Here is a 20,668-nt window from a genome sequence, read left to right as displayed (position 1 = left end):
CTAACCTGTAAAGTTAAAAATTCTAGAATCTTCATTTGTTCATTTCTGTTAGTGTTAGTTTTTGTCACTATATATGCATACAATGAATGAAATTGTTTTTGAGTCTTTCTCATCTGAAATGAGCAACATGCGTCACTGGTGGTTACCAGACGTCAACATTACTCAAATTGATTTTCGAATAATATATGGAGTATATATATATATATAAAGTAAATTATCCCGTCTATGGAAAATAAACATGCTTTCAGTTTCTTTTAAAGGGCTTGCTTCTAAGCTGTAGGTCCAAAGGGAACATTATTGAGTCTTGATGTTCCGTAAAGGGCTTTTTCGAAGCGGATGATCTCGTTCTTTGAGGTTTGAGCCATAAGCAACTTGAGTTCTATCATCGAGATTGACGATGGTCTTGTCCAGCACAGACTTGTATCCATCACTGCTGAATCCACCAGCATTCTCAATGAGCAAGCCAAGAGGAGCCACTTTGAACAAGAGTCTCAACTTTGGCTTAGCCGTTGGAGAAGTCACGTTCGTGAAGATTCCTTTCTCCTTAACAATTATCTGCATGCCACACACAAAAAAGTTAGTGCTTAAAGTCAAGTTTCATTCACAAGTAGAAATCTAGAATAAAATAGTCGATTTAATATTCAAGGAGTAATAAATATTTTTGAGTTAATCTTGATACAATTTTCTTTTTAACAATTTAAGGTTATGCCACTAATGTTTATCTCGCTGTGCGGAAAACTAGCCCTGCTAGAGAGGAACGAACCTGGTTAACGTCAGGAACCATTCCACCTGTGTATCGCAGTGTGTACTTCTCTTTCACGTAATAATCAATCAGCTGATGTTCACAGTGAACAAGAAAAACATTCAGAGATTTGTGTATAGATTTGTGATCAGATAAAAGCAGAACCAAAAGCAAAGAACCTTGCTGTATTCAGAATTGTCAAACGTGGCTCTCAAGTTTCCCGGTGAGAACATTTTCCCTTCATTAATCTCTGTTGTCTCCTTAACATGCTGCCATTTACCTGAGAAACGTTTTGAGCTCAGTCTAAAGCTACCAAATAGTGAATCTTGATAAGACCAAAAGCAGAGGAGTACCTTCATCTAAGACGCAAGAACTCATGAGTTCCTGGAAACCCTTTAACAGCCAAAACATAAGTGGTCTTGGACCATAGATTCCCATAGCTGCAGCCACTTGATCTCCTCCCGTCACTCCGGTTAACTTGTCACCAGGCCAAACCCCAAATATGGTTCCCACAGTGAAGTTTGTCTCCACAATGCTCGATCCATCCAATGGATCAAATGCTACGCTAAACCCACCTTCCACTGGACCTCCCATGTCTTGAAGCTCAGACACTTCTTCAGAGCAAGCGTACTTACACACATGCGAGTATTGCAAAGCCTAGAAAATAAAAATACAAATCAAACCCTAATGATCCTTGTGACATAAGTTACTCAACATGTGATGAAAATAACCTCAAAGAGAAGCTTATCAGCGAGCATATCGACAGCAAGTTGTTCATCACCAAAGGAATACACAAGCTGTTCCACCACAAGAAGATGTCCTAACTTTGAAAGCTATTGTCCTCAACGCTTCTCCCATACACATCATCAAAGTTCTCAATCCCTTGTCAGGCGTTGAATTGTCTCAAAAACTCTTCCTATACACACCAAACTCAATAATTCAATCATTAACACGGAATTTGAATTAAATTTATTGAGTCGTTTTGTTACTCTAGACTTACCAAGCTTTGACCAATCTCACATTTGGTCACAGTTGTAGTCAGTGCCGGTCCGGACACATGAAGCGCCTAAAGCCCAAGAAAAAAACCATGCCCTTAAATATAATTACAATTTAATTGTATTTTTAAATATATAATCAAAATAATGTGATATATACTATAAAACCTAATTTGTTAAAAAAATAAAACAAAATACACAGAAATAAAATCATATTATTCATCAAATAATATTTTTATTGATGAACTTTGGATAACTAAATATTTATGTCAGGGGGTTGCTACTGTTTTTTGTAAAATTTTCCATAAAGAACATAAATTGTATAATATAGCAACATATGAAAGTTACATTTACATCAACTTATTTTTCTTTTGTTAAGAAAAATATAGAAGTTGAACAACTGATAATTTAAATTTAAATAGTTCGCTATAATAGATATATTGTACCACTACAAAAAAAAGATCAGTTTAAATCATTTATTTTTAATATTTGTATCATTTATAAATGATGTAAAAAAAATTTACATCACTTATATAAGTGACTCTGAAAGTGGTGATGCAAATAATATACATCATTTTATTAATAACTGATGCAAAAAATAATAATATTTTAATCACTTATTTTAAATGATGCAAATATATATCATTTGCTGGAAATGATATTAACTCTAAATCGATTTAGTTAAGTGATGTTAGTATTAGTATCAACTAAACTAACCGATTTTAATTATATACATCATTTATTAATAACTGATTTAAAATTAATATCAATTTTCATAAATGATTTGAATAGTTGTATCAATTATAGTAACTGATATAAAATTAGTATCGTTTGCAAATAATTGATATGATAGTTGTGTCAGTTTTGGCAAACGATTTTAATAAATGCATCATTTATAAAAATTGATGAAAAATATATTTTTATAAAATCATAAAATTAAATTTGCATCATTTGTAAATTGATGTTAACATATATCAACGAAAAGTTTATATATTTTACTATTTTAAAACCAATATTAAATATAGGCTAAATAAATAACTAAATTTAAACTGGATATTAGAATAACAATAATAAAAAGTAGAAACACAATTCATCCATAATGCAAATACGTGAAACATAAACAAACTAGAGTTAATTAATAAGAAGCTATGTTAAAAAGTTGTAATTACAATCACTTGCAGCATCCCAACGTTTTGAAATCCATCAACATCATCATTCCATTTCCTAGCATAAAATTATGACAATTGATAACATGACTTCTCAGGTCCATATCAAATGAAGTAGTATGTGAGATGTCGAACCAATCCTATGTGATTTCAATGTACTGAGAATACAAATCTATGCTTAATCTAAGTGCAAACAGGTTTTGAATGATGATGTGAACTAGAACTATGCTAAAATGCAATAAAAGAACAAGCTTTCAATCAATCTAGGACAATAGGACTCATGGGGCTAGGCATTTGATTTCAAGTGATTAAGATTCAATCTAAGGGTGGCAAACTTTCAATCATGAGACTTCCTTAAGTCTAGAACACTTAAATAAGCAAGCTCTATGGTCAAGAAAAATGCTCATTTGCTTTAATCAATTAGACATCAAAGGTCTTTGAGCCTAAAAGATCTAAGCAATCATTAAGGATGAGTCTACTAACTATCTAAACTCCCTTAACACAATGGTCTTTGTGTAAGGTAAGTTTAGAGCAAGCTCTACTTGGTTCAGACATTTCATCAAACACCTTGTGGGTGGGAAATGTCTAGAGCTCTAGAATAAAGAGGCCAACTTTAATCTAGCATTAAGAGAAGTAGACAAGCAAGGAAACAAGAGATCTAATACTAAACACCCTTAGATCTTCACTTAATCACCCTAATCACCCTAGCCCATGAATCCAAAAGGTAACTACTCACTAATAGACATGAATAACCCAAAATCCATGGATGATTGAAGGTTAATCATGTTTAGTGGTCAAGATTGATCAATAATCACAAGAGATAAAGATGAAAAGAAGCTCAAGATTAAGTCTTTCACCAAAATAGCTAATGTGATTCCAAAGAAAACAAGATATCATAACCTTTAGGTCTAAAATGTATTTATACTAGGCTAAAACTCGAACCGGGTCAACCCAACAACCCTGGGCCGACCCAAATAGAAGCTGGATAAAGTCTGTTTTAAACTTCGGCCGCAGCCTCCTTAAGCCCGCGAAGACAGCCCGCGAAATGCATGCCCAGGCCGCGCCCCTCTGCTTCCTGCGATGACGGCCCGCGAAACTCTCTGTCGAACTCGTCGAGTCCTCGTCGCGGCCTGCTTTAGCCCGCGGTGGTTGCCTGCGGTCGTCATGGTCGCGGCCTGCCTTAGCCCGCGGTGGTTGCCTGCTACCGCACCATTACCCACCATTTGGACGTTTCATGACTTCTTAAGCTCCAAAATCTGATTAGTACTTCTCCAAACCTGAAAACACATAAACACCATGCAATGCAACCTAGACAAACCTAAATACTAACTTAAATAATCAAAATGAATGCAAAATGGATGGTTAAAACCATGAAATACACAAGACATCAACTCCCCCACACTAGACCTTTACTTGTCCACAAGTAAACTTTCAAGATCAAGAAGGTGAAGAGGTTTGAAGGGGGGGGGGGTCCATAGCCAAAAGAAACACAAAAAACACTCAACTTGACATCCTAAAGAAACATAGCAAATAGCATGACCAACTCTCTTATTACACTCTAGCTTCTCTAGGCCTATCAAGATACTCCTATGCCTTTACACAAGATGCAATACTCATCAACCAACAAGTCTTCCTACCAGCTCTCACATTGATTCACACACACATACACAAGGTGGATTCTCACAAATGGGCACATGATCTCAATCATTTGGCTAGGTAAACAAATGGTTTAAAGTGAAAGAAGAGAAGGGTTCAAATGCATCATTTTAAAGTAGTTATCACTCAAGAACAAGGAGCTTGATCATTATGCAAAATTTATCTAAGATTAGAAGCAACTCATGCATACATGGATCCATTCTCATCATTCTACCCTTTTCCTAAGTGATTACAAGTTCTATCCCCATTCACTTCATTCTATAACCCAATTGGCAACTCATTTTCATGTCTACCCCAATGAACAAATTTCTCTTTTTCTTTTCTTTTTACTTAGCCAACTAGGGACAAACTTTACTCAATACTTAGCTCTTACTTCTCTTTTCCCTTCCCCACTATCTTATTGATTCTTCTTATCATTTTTTTTTTCTTCTCTATTTTTTTTTATTTAGGGGGAAGGAGTCAAATAGCACAATCTAGAGCTTTCTTTTCTTTTCATTCTAAAGTCCCTAAGACTTTTCTTTTCAATCTACACTCTTTTGCTCATCTTTCTCAACTTTCTCACTACCCAAACCCAAGATACAAACTCATAAAGGACATAAACCCAACCATCATCCTAGAAGCTAGCTCAAATAATGATCCTATGCTAGCAAGAGATGAGAACAAATCCATGTCGCCTCTAATACTCTCAAGATTTTGCACATGACAAGCTATCAGAAAAGGCCTCACTCATGCAAATCAATGTTGGCTTCAAAGAAAGGCAAGGGCTCAAGGGTGAGGGAGTTCCATTTGGGTTAACAAAGAGTGGTACAATGGAAAAAGATAACCCAAATGTGTATGAGAACCATGATCAAGTATGCAAATGCCCATAAGCGAGAGACATTAAGTTCATTTAAGCCTAAGTTCAGTTTGGAGCTGGTTTTCAGAACAATGTCAATGGCAAGCAAGCATACAAGTTTCAAGAAGAGTTTTCAAGGCTCGAAGCGTGCAAGGTTTTAAAGATATGCTTAGGCTACTTGATATGCTTAACTAGGGTGTCACTTTCAGTGCAAATAAGTGTTCTTTACAAGGAATTATCAACAGCTGCTCCATATGCAAGTGAATGCAACCTATATGATCTAGACTCAATTCTAAGAATGCAAGTAATGCAACTACATGATTCTTTATGCATTTTTCAAAATTTTTAATTTTTATGGTTTTTCTATGCATATATGAATGTACAATGCAATGCATGAGACTCACAATTAACAAAGCAAACATGATCAAATACTTGGTACCTCCCCCACACTTAAATCACACAGTCTCTGTGTGAGTAAGAGAGAAGGAGATACCGAAAATATGATAAAGGCAATGATATGTACAAAGAAGGGTTGGAGTGATACCTCAAGTGGAGAGTGAAGTGTGGTAATGGGTGTCTAGAGCTTGAGCTTTGAGCTGGCCTAAAACTTCTGCCACACTTATTGAAAACATAAAGAAATGAAATAGCAAATATATATACAAGGATAACCATGGGAATTCCTCCCAAGTGAGCTTGTTTTGAGTCACTAGCTTGACTACCTTTTCTCTTGTACTAGTGAGAAGGAGGATCCTTCCCACCTTCAAGAGTGATGGTGAGGACCTGAGAGAGTAGCTCTTGGAGCTTGATGGGATCATTTTGAAGCTGAGGAGTGATGATGGCCCTTGCACTTGAGAATGGCTTAGACCTTCCCTTGCACTTGATCTTATACTCAATAGCTCCATCCTTGAGTTTCATTGGGTGGAGAGTGAGGGTGTGAAGAGTCTTCTCAAGAGGTGGAGGGTGAGATTCCTTCACAATCTTCTTCTTGTTATGGGAGGCCTTTGTGGCTTCACTCACCTCTTCCTTTGGAGCACTTTCCAAGTGCTCATCACACTTCTCCTTAGGGGACTCTTCACCAAGAACCTCATTCTCAATACCACTCAGCTCAGCCTTTGTCTTCTCAATGGAGGATACTCCACAAGTTATTGTGCCACAATACTCAGGTTTCAACTTAGGTGATTGAAGAGGGTAGGAGACAGCTTTGTTCACATTTAGGAGTGTGACTTTGTTGTTGGCGAAGTCTATGCAAGCTCCCACTGTTGTGAGGAATGGAGTGCCAAGGATCAATGGGACTATCTTCCCAGTTTCCATCTTCAAAACAGTGAGGTCTATAGGGATGGTGCATGCTCCAAGCTTCAAAGGGAAATCCTTGATGATACCAATTGGGGTTGTAGATGAGGAATCCCCAAATTGGAGCGTGGATGTGTCTTGTAGCATGTGCTCAATCCCTAGACTCTTCATCACCTCAAGTGAGATCACATTCACACTTGCACCAGAATCCACTAGAGCATCATCAAAGTTAAGCTTTCCAAGGGAACAAGGCAAAGTGAACATCCCTTGGTGTCCTAGTTTAGGGAGGGACTTGGGTGGGATTGGTGGATCAAGCTTGAGTGTAGAGATGTCCAGGAGCTCTGCTACTTCAGCTTGGTGGTCTAGAATGTCTTTGATGAGCATCATCTGGACATGAGCAGCTTGCATGTTGTGAATCTCTGGAAGCCTTACTCCAATATCACTCAAGTCTTTTCTGAATTTGGAGACCACCTTCTTTTGAGCTTTGGTGAGGAATCTCTCTGGAAAAAGGAGCTTGTCATAGGGGGATAGCTCAACCTCAGTGTCTTCCTGCTTCACCACATTCAGCCTCTGATCAGATCTTCTCTCAACTGGTTTCTCAGCCTTGTGCTCTCTGCTCTGCTCAACCTTTGCTGCAACTATCCTGTCAGCTTCTTGCACAATCTTGGACTCAGCTGTTGCAACAACCACATGCTCAACCTGTTCAATTTCAGTTCCAAACACCAATCTTTCAATCTCATCTACCTCTCTCTTGTAGTTGGCGACCTGAGAAGTGTCACTAGAGAGGAGAACATTGCAATGTTCTCTTGGGTTTGCCTCTGCTTTCCCTGGTAGGGTTCCCATAGGCTGCTTGGAGGTTGAAGGCAAAGAAGCAACCTGGCTCTCTAAAGCTTTGACGTGAGAGGCAAGTTGCATGTACTTGTTGTTGAGGTCAGAATAAGTTCCATCAATCTTGGCATGAACAGCCTTGAACTCATCTCCAATGTCTTTAGCAAATTTCCCTTGAGCTTCTAGGATTTGTTTGAACATAGATTCCGTGGTTGAACTTGGAACTTGAGCTTGAGAAGAGCTTCCTCTAGCTTGAGTAGGCTGGTTGCTTTGATAACCACCTTGTTGGTTGTTGTAGAGGGGCTTTTGCTGGTAGTTGTTTTGGTATTGAAAGTTGGGCTCTTTCCTATACCAAGTTCCATTGTTGTTGATAAAGCACACCTCTTCATGTCCTTCCAAGCCATCAATCTTCTTGATCTCAGCAACCTGCTTTTGTTGCTGTTCCCCAACTGATTTCATCTGATCCAGCTTAGCTTTGTTGGCAAGAAGTAGGTCCAGCTTCTCTTCCAAAGACTTGAGCTCTTTCTTGGTCTGCTGATCATCACTTCTGTTGACTCTATCATGATCCTCACTGTATACTGAATCACTCTTGGCCATGTTCTCTATCAGCTCCTCTGCATCCACCTCGTTTCTGCCAAAAAAGAATCCATTGCTGGCTGTATCAAGTCTGTTTCTACACTGTGGTATAGCTCTCCTGTAGAAGGTACTCAACAAGCTTTCTTTGGAGAAGCCATGGTGTGGGCAATGAGCTTGGTAGCCTTTGAACCTCTCCCATGCTTCACTGAAACTTTCTAAGTTCCTCTGCTGAAACCCAGAGATCTCATTCCTGATCTTAGCTGTCCTGGAGATGGAGAAGAACTTGTCTAGAAAGGCTTCCTTGCACTCATCCCAAGTAGTGATAGAGTCGCTTGGGAGAGACTTCTCCCACTGTCTTGCCTTGTCTCCCAGAGAGAAAGGAAAGAGCCTGAGCTTTAAAGCATCTTCTGACACTCCATTGGTCTTGGACAAACCACAGTAGCTATCAAACTTGTCCAAGTGGTCAAAAGGATCTTCAGTAGCAAGACCATGATACTTGTTGTTCTCAATGGTGTTGAGCAGTCCTGACTTGATCTCAAAGTTGTTGTTCTCTACAGCAGGTGCTCTGATTCCCAACATATGACCATGAATGTGAGGGCGATCATAGGTTCCAATAGCGCGAGCTTGGCGCTGTGGGTGTTGTGGTCGAAGGTTGGCAGCTCCTTGACCATATCCCTCTTGGGCAGCTTCCAAGGGGATCTCTCTATCTTGATTCGGGTTCTGATGGTGAGCCATATCAAAACCCAATCTGTTGAAATGAGCCTGTTGCTCCTCTTCTCTCCTTCTTCTTGTATTCTCTCTTTCCAAAGCCCGGATGTCTGATACTAGAGGAGTGAGGTTTGTAGTCCCTCTACTTCTCAAGTTCATACACCTGAAATGAAAAAGAAAGAGGAAAAAGCAGAGCCAATATCACAATAATAATAAAAATGACTTAGTCTCAAGCAAATGACTAAATCCCAATGTCAAAATCACAATAGAACTTGGCAACGGCGCCAATTTGATAACATGACTTCTCAGGTCCCTATCAAATGAAGTAGTATGTGAGATGTCGAACCAATCCTATGTGATTTCAATGCACTGAGAATACAAATCTATGCTTAATCTAAGTGCAAACAGGTTTTGAATGATGATGTGAACTAGAACTATGCTAAAATGCAATAAAGGAACAAGCTTTCAATCAATCTAGGACAATAGGACTCATGGGGCTAGGCATTTGATTTCAAGTGATTAAGATTCAATCTAAGGGTGGCAAACTTTCAATCATGAGACTTCCTTAAGTCTAGAACACTTAAATAAGCAAGCTCTATGGTCAAGAAGAATGCTCATTTGCTTTAATCAATTAGACATCAAAGGTCTTTGAGCCTAAAAGATCTAAGCAATCATTAAGGATGAGTCTACTAACTATCTAAACTCCCTTAACACAATGATCTTTGTGTAAGGTAAGTTTAGAGCAAGCTCTACTTGGTTCAGACATTTCATCAAACACCTTGTGGGTGGGAAATGTCTAGAGCTCTAGAATAAAGAGGCCAACTTTAATCTAGCATTAAGAGAAGTAGACAAGCAAGGAAACAAGAGATCTAATACTAAACACCCTTAGATCTTCACTTAATCACCTTAATCACCCTAGCCCATGAATCCAAAAGGTAACTACTCACTAATAGACATGAATAACCCAAAACCCATGGATGATTGAAGGTTAATCATGTTTAGTGGTCAAGATTGATCAATAATCACAAGAGATAAAGATGAAAAGAAGCTCAAGATTAAGTCTTTCACCAAAATAGCTAATGTGATTCCAAAGAAAACAAGATATCATAACCTTTAGGTCTAAAATGTATTTATACTAGGCTAAAACTCGAACCGGGTCAACCCAACAACCCTGGGCCGACCCAAATAGAAGCTGGATAAAGTCTGTTTTAAACTTCGGCCGCAGCCTCCTTAAGCCCGCGAAGACAGCCCGCGAAATGCATGCCCAGGCCGCGCCTCTGCTTCCTGCGATGATGGCCCGCGAAACTCTCTGTCGAACTCGTCGAGTTCTCGTCGCGGCCTGCTTTAGCCCGCGGTGGTTGCCTGCGGTCGTCATGGTCGCGGCCTGCCTTAGCCCGCGGTGGTTGCCTGCTACCGCACCATTACCCACCATTTGGACGTTTCATGACTTCTTAAGCTCCAAAATCTGATTAGTACTTCTCCAAACCTGAAAACACATAAACACCATGCAATGCAACCTAGACAAACCTAAATACTAACTTAAATAATCAAAATGAATGCAAAATGGATGGTTAAAACCATGAAATACACAAGACATCAACAATTAGTGTGTCATCTAAGTACTTGTCGATAATGAAAAAAATATAGAATCATCATTTTACCTGATTAGGATTTCGTGGAGTTGGAATATTGGCAAAAGTTGGATTTGGAATATTAGCAAAAGCTACAGCAAAACTTGCAGCCCATGCTCTTGCCTAAATATATAGTTTAAAATGTTAGTTTTATGTTTCAAAGTATAGTAGTGAAATAACAAATTATATTATTACCTGTTCACCGGTTGAAGTACCAATAATTTGCTGGATGAATGTAGTCATTTCCTTGACTTGATCAGATAGTTCTTTTACCTGTGACTTCAACTCTACAACCATTCCAGAATTTTCTATGTCTTGTGTAGTTACAGTTGAGCGTCTCACCAGCTTCGAAGGTGTAGGCCCACGACCAAGACAACGAACTCGTCCTGGACGTTCTGGACCAAAAACTTGAGCATATTCATCATCCAAGCTAGCTGGAACATTGTTTGTGGCTTGTGGATTTTGTCTCAATATATAACGTTGTAAGTGCTTCCTAAAAATGTAAGCAAATAATAAATATCCAACAAAATCCTTATATACTAAAGCGCAAGTCGTTTAACCAATAAAAGTATGACATCAGGCAAAACTTTTAAAAAAAATCAACGGTTATCAATTTTAGAAACTGCGAGTCCCTAAATTTTCTCATATCACTACCAACACTTTCATATTTCAAGGAACTACTCGTGTAACTGTAACTTACCATTATATCTCAAGTAACTTTCAAGCAACTAATTTATTCTCTTCTTTTTACTTTCCATGTTTCTTCTTCAAGCAACAAGTTTATGCCTAGCCTTTATTCAGATTATTTGCGTTCGTTCTCAGATTAATATTCTCTATTTTTATACCTATTTTTGCATGATTCATGTTGAAGATGGTCACGTACTGCTGTAAATTTTCAGGTAAAAAAACACACAGAGCTTTGTCAGCAACTTGATAACAGTAAGTATGTCTAAATCTACTATATATAAATTGAGTAGTTACGTTTGTTGTGGTTTAACAATTTGACAAATATGTTTTTAGCATTAACATATTCTTACAAATTTTATGAGTCTATTATATACATATTAACAAAAGTTTGTTACAAAAAAATTCCATGTCTTTAAGATATCAGATGTTCTGTTTTTATCAATATTAAAAAAGAAAATTTAGTCACAAGAAAAATTAGTCACATTTTTTTTTGATAATTCTGGTATCTGGGTAGCCACATTCCCAATTATCCCTGAAAGAGATCCAGACGAAAGGGATGTTAAATCCGTTGTGGCCAAGACTCGAACCCGGATGACGGACAGTACAGCTGTACCTCTTTTGCCACCAAGCTACAAGCGCTTGGTTAAACTGGAGAGGGAAGATTAGAAATGTCACATTCAAACTTTACAATTTAAAGCGTTAATAAAATTATTATGATTTTTTAGAAATACATGTTTGGCCAGTTTGGGAGCAACTTTTATAGAAAACATGAACTAAACACCAACATATAAACTTACAATTTAAAATGTGCATGCAATTAATTTAAATGCATGCAAATTATAACAGGTTTGGATAATTTTAAAGACAGAGATTTTTTTTGTAAAGACGGTAAAATTGACCCATGCGTAGCATGGGTAGTAACACTAGTCAATTAGTAAATACAAAGTGAATTGAAACAGACTAACCGCTCGGTTTTGGGCTTCTTCACAGACAAAGTTCCCATTAGATTTTGTACGAGTTACGATGAAAAACTCTGCTCGGCTTGGTGTTTTTCCAGTCTTGATTTTCTTAGAAAAAATAAATTTATAAACAATATAAAAGTTAATATAATAATATAATAAACTTGTTTATATTACAACTAAGTTACTTACGATCTCATTTCTTCTCCTAGGAAAACTCTTTCTTCCACATACATGAGGCATTGTATGTTTCTTTTGATTTTCTGTATTCCTCTCTTGCATTTTCTGAAATCTCAGAAACATTATTAGTATTTGATAGACACTTAAATATAAAAATAACTAACAAAGAAACTAACCTTCCATTTTTCAGTAAATCTCATGTGAACTAAGTGACCCCACTGATTCTCAGGAATATGCTCAGGTCGGTTCTGCAACGTTTCAATCAGATTATCTCGTTTGTACTCTTTCCAGAGGCGTAATTTAACGTCTTTGCATCTGCTACCTAATGCACCCATCACATATGCTTTTCTCATCGTCGGATCGTCAAACCAGAATTTGGACTGAAATAACAAACATACAACAATTCATCAAAAATAAATCATCTTAAACATTTTACTGTCTAAAACTTAATATAGATGAATGTATGATATGTAACCTGAATTACTTCCCAGGCCTTGTTTTTTATGTGAGAGTTAACCAACCTCCAATCACTGTAATTAATTGGCAGCAAATTTACATCATTACTTAATTGACCTAACCATGATCCTAGCAAACTTCCTGATTCTCCAATTGGTTGGCCGCTATCTTCGTCGAAATGCACAATGACTCTGCTGTTTTGCAATTTCCAGATATCTTTAGATGTAACCATTTTGCCTTCTATGTTTCCATTGATATCTTGTTAATCAGAAAAAAAAGAATTAGTGTATAATAAACCGATATATAATATATATCTCGATCCTAACCATTCTAAGAAGAAAAGTAGATCCAGTCCAACCATTATGTAAAGAGCAAATATTGATTCTAAATAAGGCACTCACTCAAGATTAATAAATGACATGCGTTTTCGTTTTGTTATAAGTCGTCAAATACAATAGTGTGAACAAATTTGAATCCTCTAATATTATAAGATTTTCAGTGGAATACCTTTATCTTAATTAGGGGTGGGCGTTCGGGTACCCATTCGGGTTTCGGTTCAGTCCATTCGGGTTTCGGGTTTTCGGGGTCAAAAATTTCAGCCCCATTCGGATATTTATAAATGTCGGTTCGGGTTCGGTTCGGATCTTTGCGGGTTCGGTTCGGGTTCGGATAACCCATTCAAATTATTTTTTAAAATTTTAAAATTCATTATATACTTTAAATTTTCAAAATCTATAAGAAAGATAATATATTACATATAAATTTTAATAAAAATATGTCAAAATACCTAAATTTAACATATATATTGGTTTTCTTTGAATATTTGGATAGATAATTAATATATATTTAACTATTTTTGGTGTTTTTAGTATACTTTAGCTATTTTAAACATTTATTTTTTACAATTTTCATATATTTTTGAGTATTTTAGAAAACTTAAAGGTATCTTATATATTTTGAATATTTTTAATATACATTATATCTAAAAATAATTTATATATTTAAGTATATAAATCTATTTCGGATACATTCGGGTACCCGAAATACTTCGGTTCGGATCGGGTTCGGTTTCAGTTTTTTAAATACCAAAATTTTGAACCCGTTCGGATATTTAATCAATTTTGGTTCGGGTTCGGTGCTACTTTTTCGGATCGGGTTCGGTTCGGTTTTTCGGGTTCGGATTTTTTGCCCAGCCCTAATCTTAATCACCTGCTGTGAGAACAAATTTCTAAATAAATTAAAGAGATGATCTTTATTTATATTACCTATAACTTCTATTTTCCATTTGAAGCTGTTGCATTCTGGAGCAAGTGTAGGAGGCATGTTGTACTCAGCTTCCAGATGTGGTAAATCTTATGCTTCTTGTGTTTCTGAATCGATGAAATCCATAGTCCTAAAATGATTGAAATTCAGGAAAATAAGACAGAGTATATGTAAGCTAACAAAAAGTCAAGTAAGCTCATCACAGAGCAAAGAAAAGAGAAAAGTTTTACCAAAAAAAAAAAAGAGAAAAGAAAAAAAGAAAGACAACCATAGAATCTGAAAGTACTGGAGGTGAGGATCCGATGGTTTGTAACAGAGGACAGTCACTAGCAGGTATTTGCTTACGAGAGTATGAGCTGATGCAGCAGATGATACTTTGAGGTCTAAGAGAGTGATGTTGATGCTTGATCTTCTCTAGATATTTCTGCAGTTATATGAACATTTGTTGTAAGCCATCAAATAAAAAATGTTCATGAAAATAAAAGATTATGGTTCTGAGAATAGACCTTGCAAACACCTTCTTACGTAGAAACAGAGATGCCCGGATCAGATTCTTCACCCACTTGATCTGAAGCATTTGAATCACCCATATCATACAAATCCCTAGGTTGAACATGAACCGCAATTTTCCACTCTTTCTCCGAAGGATCATTCACATAATATACCATTCTCACCTGAGACGCTAATATATATGGTTCATCTTCCTCATTATCTCCACTGTGTAACAAGCGTGAGAAATTTACCCTATGATGACCATATACATCTATTTTATATCCTCTTTCTGTACGAGTGTCTGCCCACTTACACTTGAATAACACAACTTTGAAGACTTCATAGTAGTTTAACTCAATAACTTCAATCAGATTACCGTAGTAAGCAACTGTCCCTGTTCTTGGGTTGCAATCACGAGCACTAGCATAGCTCATTGTTTCAGCAGCCACATAAACACCACTATTTTGAGTTTTCAGTTCAGCCTCTCTTTCTACTGTCCGGAATTTAAAACCATTGACATTATAAGCTGTATACTTTACAACCTTTTTAGATGGACCCAGAGCTAAACATCGTAAATCATCAGTTATCTCTTCTAACTCATTCATCTCCACTTTTTTCTTGATCCATTTTGCAAAATTAAGATGCATTTCACGATCAATATCGATAGCACGATTCCTCTTGCTCTGATGAGATTGTTCTGCTAACAACTCATTTTTATACTTCCTAGATAGACAATCAGCCAAATGTATATGTTAGAGAATAACAAAATTTAATTAAAACTTGTTGTTTTTTTGAAAAAAAGAAACTTACTTTCGTAAGTGATCAAGTAGTTGACAGTTAACCAATATATGTCGATGTGCTTGCTGCCTCTCTATATGATTAAGAGAATACACTCGTCCTGCTCCAATAAACCTTCCAATATTTGGGAAAATAAGTGGTAGTTCAGAATTTGGTCTTATGCTAGTCTCAGCTAGAGGTCGATCATCAGCACGGCTAACCCGAGTAAATCGTGTCTCTATATCATTCAGATACATTGAGCAAAACGTTATACACTCATCAGCTAGATATTGTTCACAGATAGAACCTTCGGGCTTAGCGCGATTCCGAACATATGATTTGAAGTGTCCAAGAGTCCTGTAAATAATATGAATCAAGTATTTTTAAAAGTTGTGTGTATATATATATATTTATGAACAAACAATGAAAAAACGCACCTTTCAATTGGATACATCCAACGATATGGAACTGGCCCACCAAATTTCGCTTCTTCTGTGAGATGTACAATCAAATGTACCATCACTGTGAAAAACGATGGAGGAAACAACATCTCCATACGACATAAAGTCACCACAATACGGTCTTGTAATTTATCAAGCTCTTCGATATCAAGGACCTTTGCAGATATATCTCTGAAAAACTGGCAAATTTCGACAATGGCTAATGTCACATCTGTTGGTAGGACATTCAGAATTGCCACCGATAATAAATCTCTCATTATCACGTGACAGTCGTGACTTTTTAAGCCTGATAATTTTCGACCATCAACATCAGCACAACTTGATAAGTTAGAAGCATAACCATCAGAGAGTCTTACATCTTTTAAGACACTTAAAAAGGTTTCTTTCCCCTGACTGGTCAGAGAAAATGATGCAGCTTGATACTTCCCATTATCATCAGGCCACAACTCAGAACGTATACCAAGCTCACGGAGATCTTTTCTAGCATTTAAGTTATCTTTTGACTTTTTTTTGTCATCCAACAAAGTGTAGGCCAGATTGTCAAAGACATTCTTCTCTATGTGCATGACATCCAAATTATGTCGCAGCATTGTAGATTCCCAATAAGGCAACTCAAAAAAAATACTTTTTTTCTTCCACTGCTGAGTACTACCTCTTCCAACATCACTTCGATCTCTCTTTCTTCCAACTCCAACTAGACCATTTTCTTACCAAGAGTAACATTAACTTGTTCTAGTTGGTGAACAATTGTAGAGCCTGTCAACCTGACTGGTGGAGGTCTGGTTTCTATTTTCCCATCAAACTATGCTCTATTTTGACGAAAGTCATGATCTGCAGGAAGAAAACGACGATGGCCAATGAAACAATTTTTTCCCCATGACGTAATCGTTGTCCAATACCATCATAATTACAACTTGGACAAGCTGATGCTGTGTATGTATTCCAACCTGACAAATTTCCAAAACCAGGAAAATCACTAACTGTCCACGTGAGAGCTGCTCGCATTTCAAATGTTTGTTTTGTGGAAGCATCTAGCGTTTCAATCCCATCAGACCATAACTCTTTCAACTCTTTGATGAGTGGCTGCAAGTAGACATCAATATCATTACCAGGCATGTGTTTTCCAGGAATAACCATAGAGAGGATCATTGATGTCTGCTTCATCGACATCCACGGGGGAAAATTATAAGGAAATAACATCACTGGCCAGATGCTATAGCTACTGCTCATTGTACCAAAAGGGTTGAATCCATCAGTCGCCAAGCCTAATCTGACATTTCTTGACTCTGAAGCAAATTCAGGATATTGTTGATCAAATGCTTTCCAAGCCAATCCATCTCTTGGATGTCGAAGCTTGCCATCATTGTTACTAGCAGTTGCATGCCATCTCATGTGGGTTGCAGTTTTTGATGACATAAATAAACGTTGCAGTCGTGGCTTTAAAGGAAAATAACGCAAAACTTTTGCAGGAGCTTTAGTTTTTTCTTTCTCTGAGCCAGAAACCGTTCTCTCTGCTGATTTATTATCTTTCCAACGAGAGACTTCACAAACTTTGCAGATCTCTCTTTCTGCATCTGCCTCCCAATATAACATGCAATCATTTGGACATGCATGAATTGACTCGTAAGTCATTCCTAATTTGCGAATAACCTTCTTCATGTCATTAAATGAATCTGGCAATTTGGCATGCATAAATGCTTCTTTCATCAAATCGAGCACCATAGATATCCCCTTGTCACTGATCCCACACATACATTTAATATGGTACAACTTCAGTATAAAGGATAACTTCGTGAAGTTACTGCATCCTGGATATAACTCTTGATTATAATCAGCAAATAACTCCTCGAAATCTTCTCCTCTTCCACTAGTTTCTCCACCAGTTGATGGTATATCAGTGTTCATTGGCTGCCCAGATGATTCATTTCCATGTTCACCTTGCATATTCATATTAATACCAGGAAAAAGATCATCCAAGAGATTCGAAGTTGAATCTAACTGAACTCGAGCAATATCAGAAGGTACTCTTGCATTCTCTGTAATGTGTATTTCCTCTCCATGTAATATCCAACTTGTGTATGAACTTAAAAAGCCAAAGCACATCAAATCACCTTCCATATCTTCTCTTGACTTAGGTTTGGTTAGAGAGCAACGGTTACATGGACATTTCATCATTTGTGCATTTGATCTACCAAATGCAAAATCCAAGAACTTATTTACTCCTACTTTGTAATCTTGAGATAAACGTGGTTTCTTTATCCATGATTTATCCATTGGAATCTGAAAACATATTCACACAGTTAAAATTTAAGTTTACAAATCAAGCATAAAAGTTCTATAAATTAGTCAAACAATAAAATCAGGTATAGAACTATATCGTTCATTTAGTTTATAAAATACTCAGAAACTTTGAAAACGTCTTGATCAATCTGATCAATGTATATTCCTCATTAGCATCAATTATTAGCATAACTGATAAATAAAGTTGTACAGCTAAAACTCAAAAAAGAATATGTGTTTACTTTATAACTTAACACAACAACTTTGATTTTGATTCTAGCTAGGGATTGCTGATTAACAACTTTTCCCAAAAACATTGTAAAACCTTTTTCTGTAAATCCAAAAGATGAATGTCGATTTACCTTATAATTAAGCACACCTTTGATCTTTCCCTAACTGACAATTTTTTTGTAAAAAAAATTGTAAAAGAGTGAGGATGATCGTAATGCACCCTGGGAAGAAGAAGCCAAACAAAAACACGTCAACAGTCAGTGAGTTATTCTTTTTCATTTTAAAATACAGAACCCATGTATCAATTTACCTTAACTAATTTATGCAATTTTGATCTGAGATTGATGAAAGAAAATTTTTCAATTGAAATGAAAATGTGATCTTCTATCTCGTTGAGGAAAAAGGTCAAACAACATAGAGGAAGAAAAGGTCAAAAAGAATTATAATTCAGTGTATATTATATATATATATATATATATATATATCTAAACCATTTTTTGCTGATAAAAAGCTAACAAAAAAAGATTCTTTGCTTACCGTATTATCTTTTGAGATATATATTAACTATACAATATTGTATTAAATAGATGTAAAAGTTATGTAATATTTATAATGTTGAGATAATAATGTTAGCATCAATTTTAATTGACGTGAGTTTTGTACTCCCTCCGTTTCAATTTATTTGTCGTTCTAGACTTCGGCACACAGATTAATAAAACATTTAATTTTGTATATTTACTAGATAAAAACATCACTACCAATACACCTAATTAGATTTCAACCAATAGAAAAATAGATTAGATTAAAAAGTTAATAAATTTTGCATTGAAATCATAAAACGACACTTATTTTGAAACGAAAATTTTGCTCCAAAACGACATATAATTCGAAACGGAGGGAGTATTATTTTAACAAATGATGTAAATTAAAAAGTAAATGCATCGATTATTTAATTGATATTAATCTGTATAATAGTATCAGTTTTGTTTAAGTGATACAAAATAACATAAATTGTATCAATTTTAATGAATAGATGCAAAATAAATTAATAATGATATCATTTACTATAACTGATGCTAACTTATTATTATTTGTATCATTTATAGATAAATAATTTAAAATACAATCACTTATTTTTGTGATACACTTTAAGTGATTTAATATGCTCTTTTTTTTGTAGTGTACATAGCTATTTAATAAAAAAAAGAATGGAAATGATTACTTTGATCATTTAAAATTATTCTGAGAAAAAAAAAGAAAATAGGAAGAAGAACGTTTAGTTTAAAATATAACCAAGGTTTCCTTAATTAAATGTTAGAAAAGGTAAGGAATAGAAGAAAAAGGGAAAGAATAATTAAAAAGAAAAGTAAAAAAAGGACAGACGATCGAACTCGTCACCTGCAACACGTATTGAGAAGGAATTGAACCATTAGGCTAAGATAAGAACTTTACAGGAATTTGGCGCCCTCAATTTATATATAGAGTTTGGCGCCTAAAGCCCAGGCTTTACGGGCTTTAGCCCAGGGCCGGCTCTGGTTGTAGTACCATTGTTCTTAGCCTTGGTGACTTTCAATTGCGATCTTGGTGCTAGTCGTAGTGAATGTCTGAAGAGCGAGCTCGACTTCAGACGCTGCTGATATCAAGTTACTCTATTAGAGTTAGGAACACATTCGTTATATTGAACCAATCAAAACGAACTTTTCACACTCGCATGTGTTTGTGTGTGAACTGAAAATAATATGCATAGTTGTAGAAGATATATACAACTAACCTTGAAGCTGGAAGGAGGAGGAGAAACCAATATAGATGATCGTAGCGAAGAGACGCTTGGAAGGACGATCCCACGTGAGTTGCATGTGATGCAGTCTCCATTGCTTATGTTTCTGAAATTCTGAGGGTTGATCAAAAAAGAATAAGAACCAGAGTTCTCTACAGAGGATAATGGTGGAAGACAAAAGATAAAACTCAAGTGGTGTAGGAGAAGATAAAGTGATCATTTATTGTGTGGTAATAGTCTTTTTAATTTTTTTTTACCAGTTTGAGATGATATTCTTCTCTCCAATAGAAACGAGATGAATCATAAAGATCGGTTAGGTCTAGTTACGCTCTAGATTTCGATTCGGTTATTAACCGTTACCTAATTTTTTTTTTCTCTGTGGATAATAAGTTCAAAAATAATATAAAATCGAAATAATTATCAGAGCCAGGTTTCGATCCTGGGACCTGTGGGTTATGGGCCCACCACGCTTCCGCTACGCCACTCTGATTCGTTGATGATAGTTAAAATAGTTACATATATAAAATTCAATTATAAGATATTGTAGAAATACTATCACGAATTTAATTATATGACTTTATATAGTTTCTAACAAGACCCATTTAAGATATAGCAGGCCTGTTACTCTAGCTTTAATGGCCCAAAGTAGATTTTTTGTTCCCCAAGGATTAGACTTAC

The 20,668-nt window shown here is 36.2% G+C and overlaps 4 protein-coding genes and 2 non-coding genes across 13 annotated transcripts; 1 reads left to right on the top strand and 5 right to left on the bottom strand.

The window, feature by feature from the left end:
- Positions 1 to 179: 179 nt before the first annotated feature.
- LOC108836715 (sedoheptulose-1,7-bisphosphatase, chloroplastic-like) lies at positions 180 to 6,094 on the bottom strand. The gene is made up of 7 exons (XM_057009227.1): positions 5,939 to 6,094; positions 1,743 to 1,808; positions 1,474 to 1,658; positions 1,096 to 1,399; positions 922 to 1,022; positions 764 to 835; positions 180 to 555 (listed from the first exon to the last, which is right to left on the bottom strand). Exons 3-7 carry the CDS (start codon positions 1,498 to 1,500, stop codon positions 295 to 297), a joined length of 765 nt encoding a protein of 254 aa, XP_056865207.1. The 5' UTR covers positions 1,501 to 1,658; positions 1,743 to 1,808; positions 5,939 to 6,094; the 3' UTR covers positions 180 to 294.
- LOC130511730 (uncharacterized) lies at positions 3,738 to 10,678 on the bottom strand. Its single transcript, XM_057009221.1, has 2 exons — positions 10,623 to 10,678; positions 3,738 to 10,550 (listed from the first exon to the last, which is right to left on the bottom strand). Exon 2 carries the CDS (start codon positions 8,953 to 8,955, stop codon positions 6,127 to 6,129), a length of 2,829 nt encoding a protein of 942 aa, XP_056865201.1. The 5' UTR covers positions 8,956 to 10,550; positions 10,623 to 10,678; the 3' UTR covers positions 3,738 to 6,126.
- On the top strand, positions 8,240 to 8,346 carry LOC130512074 (small nucleolar RNA R71). The gene has a single exon (XR_008945635.1). It is a non-coding gene; the product is annotated as a small nucleolar RNA R71 (small nucleolar RNA).
- A 779-nt stretch (positions 10,679 to 11,457) lies between the features above and the next one.
- On the bottom strand, positions 11,458 to 20,195 carry LOC108855255 (uncharacterized). 8 transcript variants are annotated; one of them, XM_057009224.1, is made up of 13 exons: positions 19,985 to 20,188; positions 19,666 to 19,843; positions 18,345 to 18,434; positions 15,679 to 17,982; positions 15,275 to 15,598; positions 14,479 to 15,187; positions 14,259 to 14,396; positions 13,975 to 14,102; positions 12,729 to 12,967; positions 12,430 to 12,633; positions 12,266 to 12,358; positions 12,080 to 12,181; positions 11,458 to 11,762 (listed from the first exon to the last, which is right to left on the bottom strand). In XM_057009224.1, exons 8-13 carry the CDS (start codon positions 14,030 to 14,032, stop codon positions 11,589 to 11,591), a joined length of 870 nt encoding a protein of 289 aa, XP_056865204.1. In that variant the 5' UTR covers positions 14,033 to 14,102; positions 14,259 to 14,396; positions 14,479 to 15,187; positions 15,275 to 15,598; positions 15,679 to 17,982; positions 18,345 to 18,434; positions 19,666 to 19,843; positions 19,985 to 20,188; the 3' UTR covers positions 11,458 to 11,588. The 8 variants fall into 8 exon arrangements, 7 of the variants coding, with proteins under 7 accessions (XP_056865204.1, XP_056865205.1, XP_056865203.1 ...); XM_057009225.1 differs by having other exon boundaries at positions 14,318 to 14,396; XM_057009223.1 differs by having other exon boundaries at positions 14,241 to 14,396; positions 19,985 to 20,187.
- Positions 16,489 to 20,592, bottom strand: LOC108851199 (uncharacterized). Its single transcript, XM_057008366.1, has 4 exons — positions 20,584 to 20,592; positions 19,985 to 20,104; positions 19,724 to 19,843; positions 16,489 to 17,982 (listed from the first exon to the last, which is right to left on the bottom strand). The coding sequence occupies exons 1-4, from the start codon at positions 20,590 to 20,592 to the stop codon at positions 16,489 to 16,491; spliced, it is 1,743 nt and encodes a 580-aa protein (XP_056864346.1).
- On the bottom strand, positions 20,409 to 20,480 carry TRNAM-CAU (transfer RNA methionine (anticodon CAU)). The gene has a single exon. It is a non-coding gene; the product is annotated as a tRNA-Met (tRNA).
- Positions 20,593 to 20,668: the final 76 nt, after the last annotated feature.

The sequence above is a fragment of the Raphanus sativus genome, chromosome 4 (genome assembly GCF_000801105.2).
Source record: "Raphanus sativus cultivar WK10039 chromosome 4, ASM80110v3, whole genome shotgun sequence".
NCBI lineage: Eukaryota > Viridiplantae > Streptophyta > Magnoliopsida > Brassicales > Brassicaceae > Raphanus > Raphanus sativus.
Note: the sequence above shows the minus strand (reverse complement) of the source record. Positions and strands in the feature narration are given on the sequence as shown.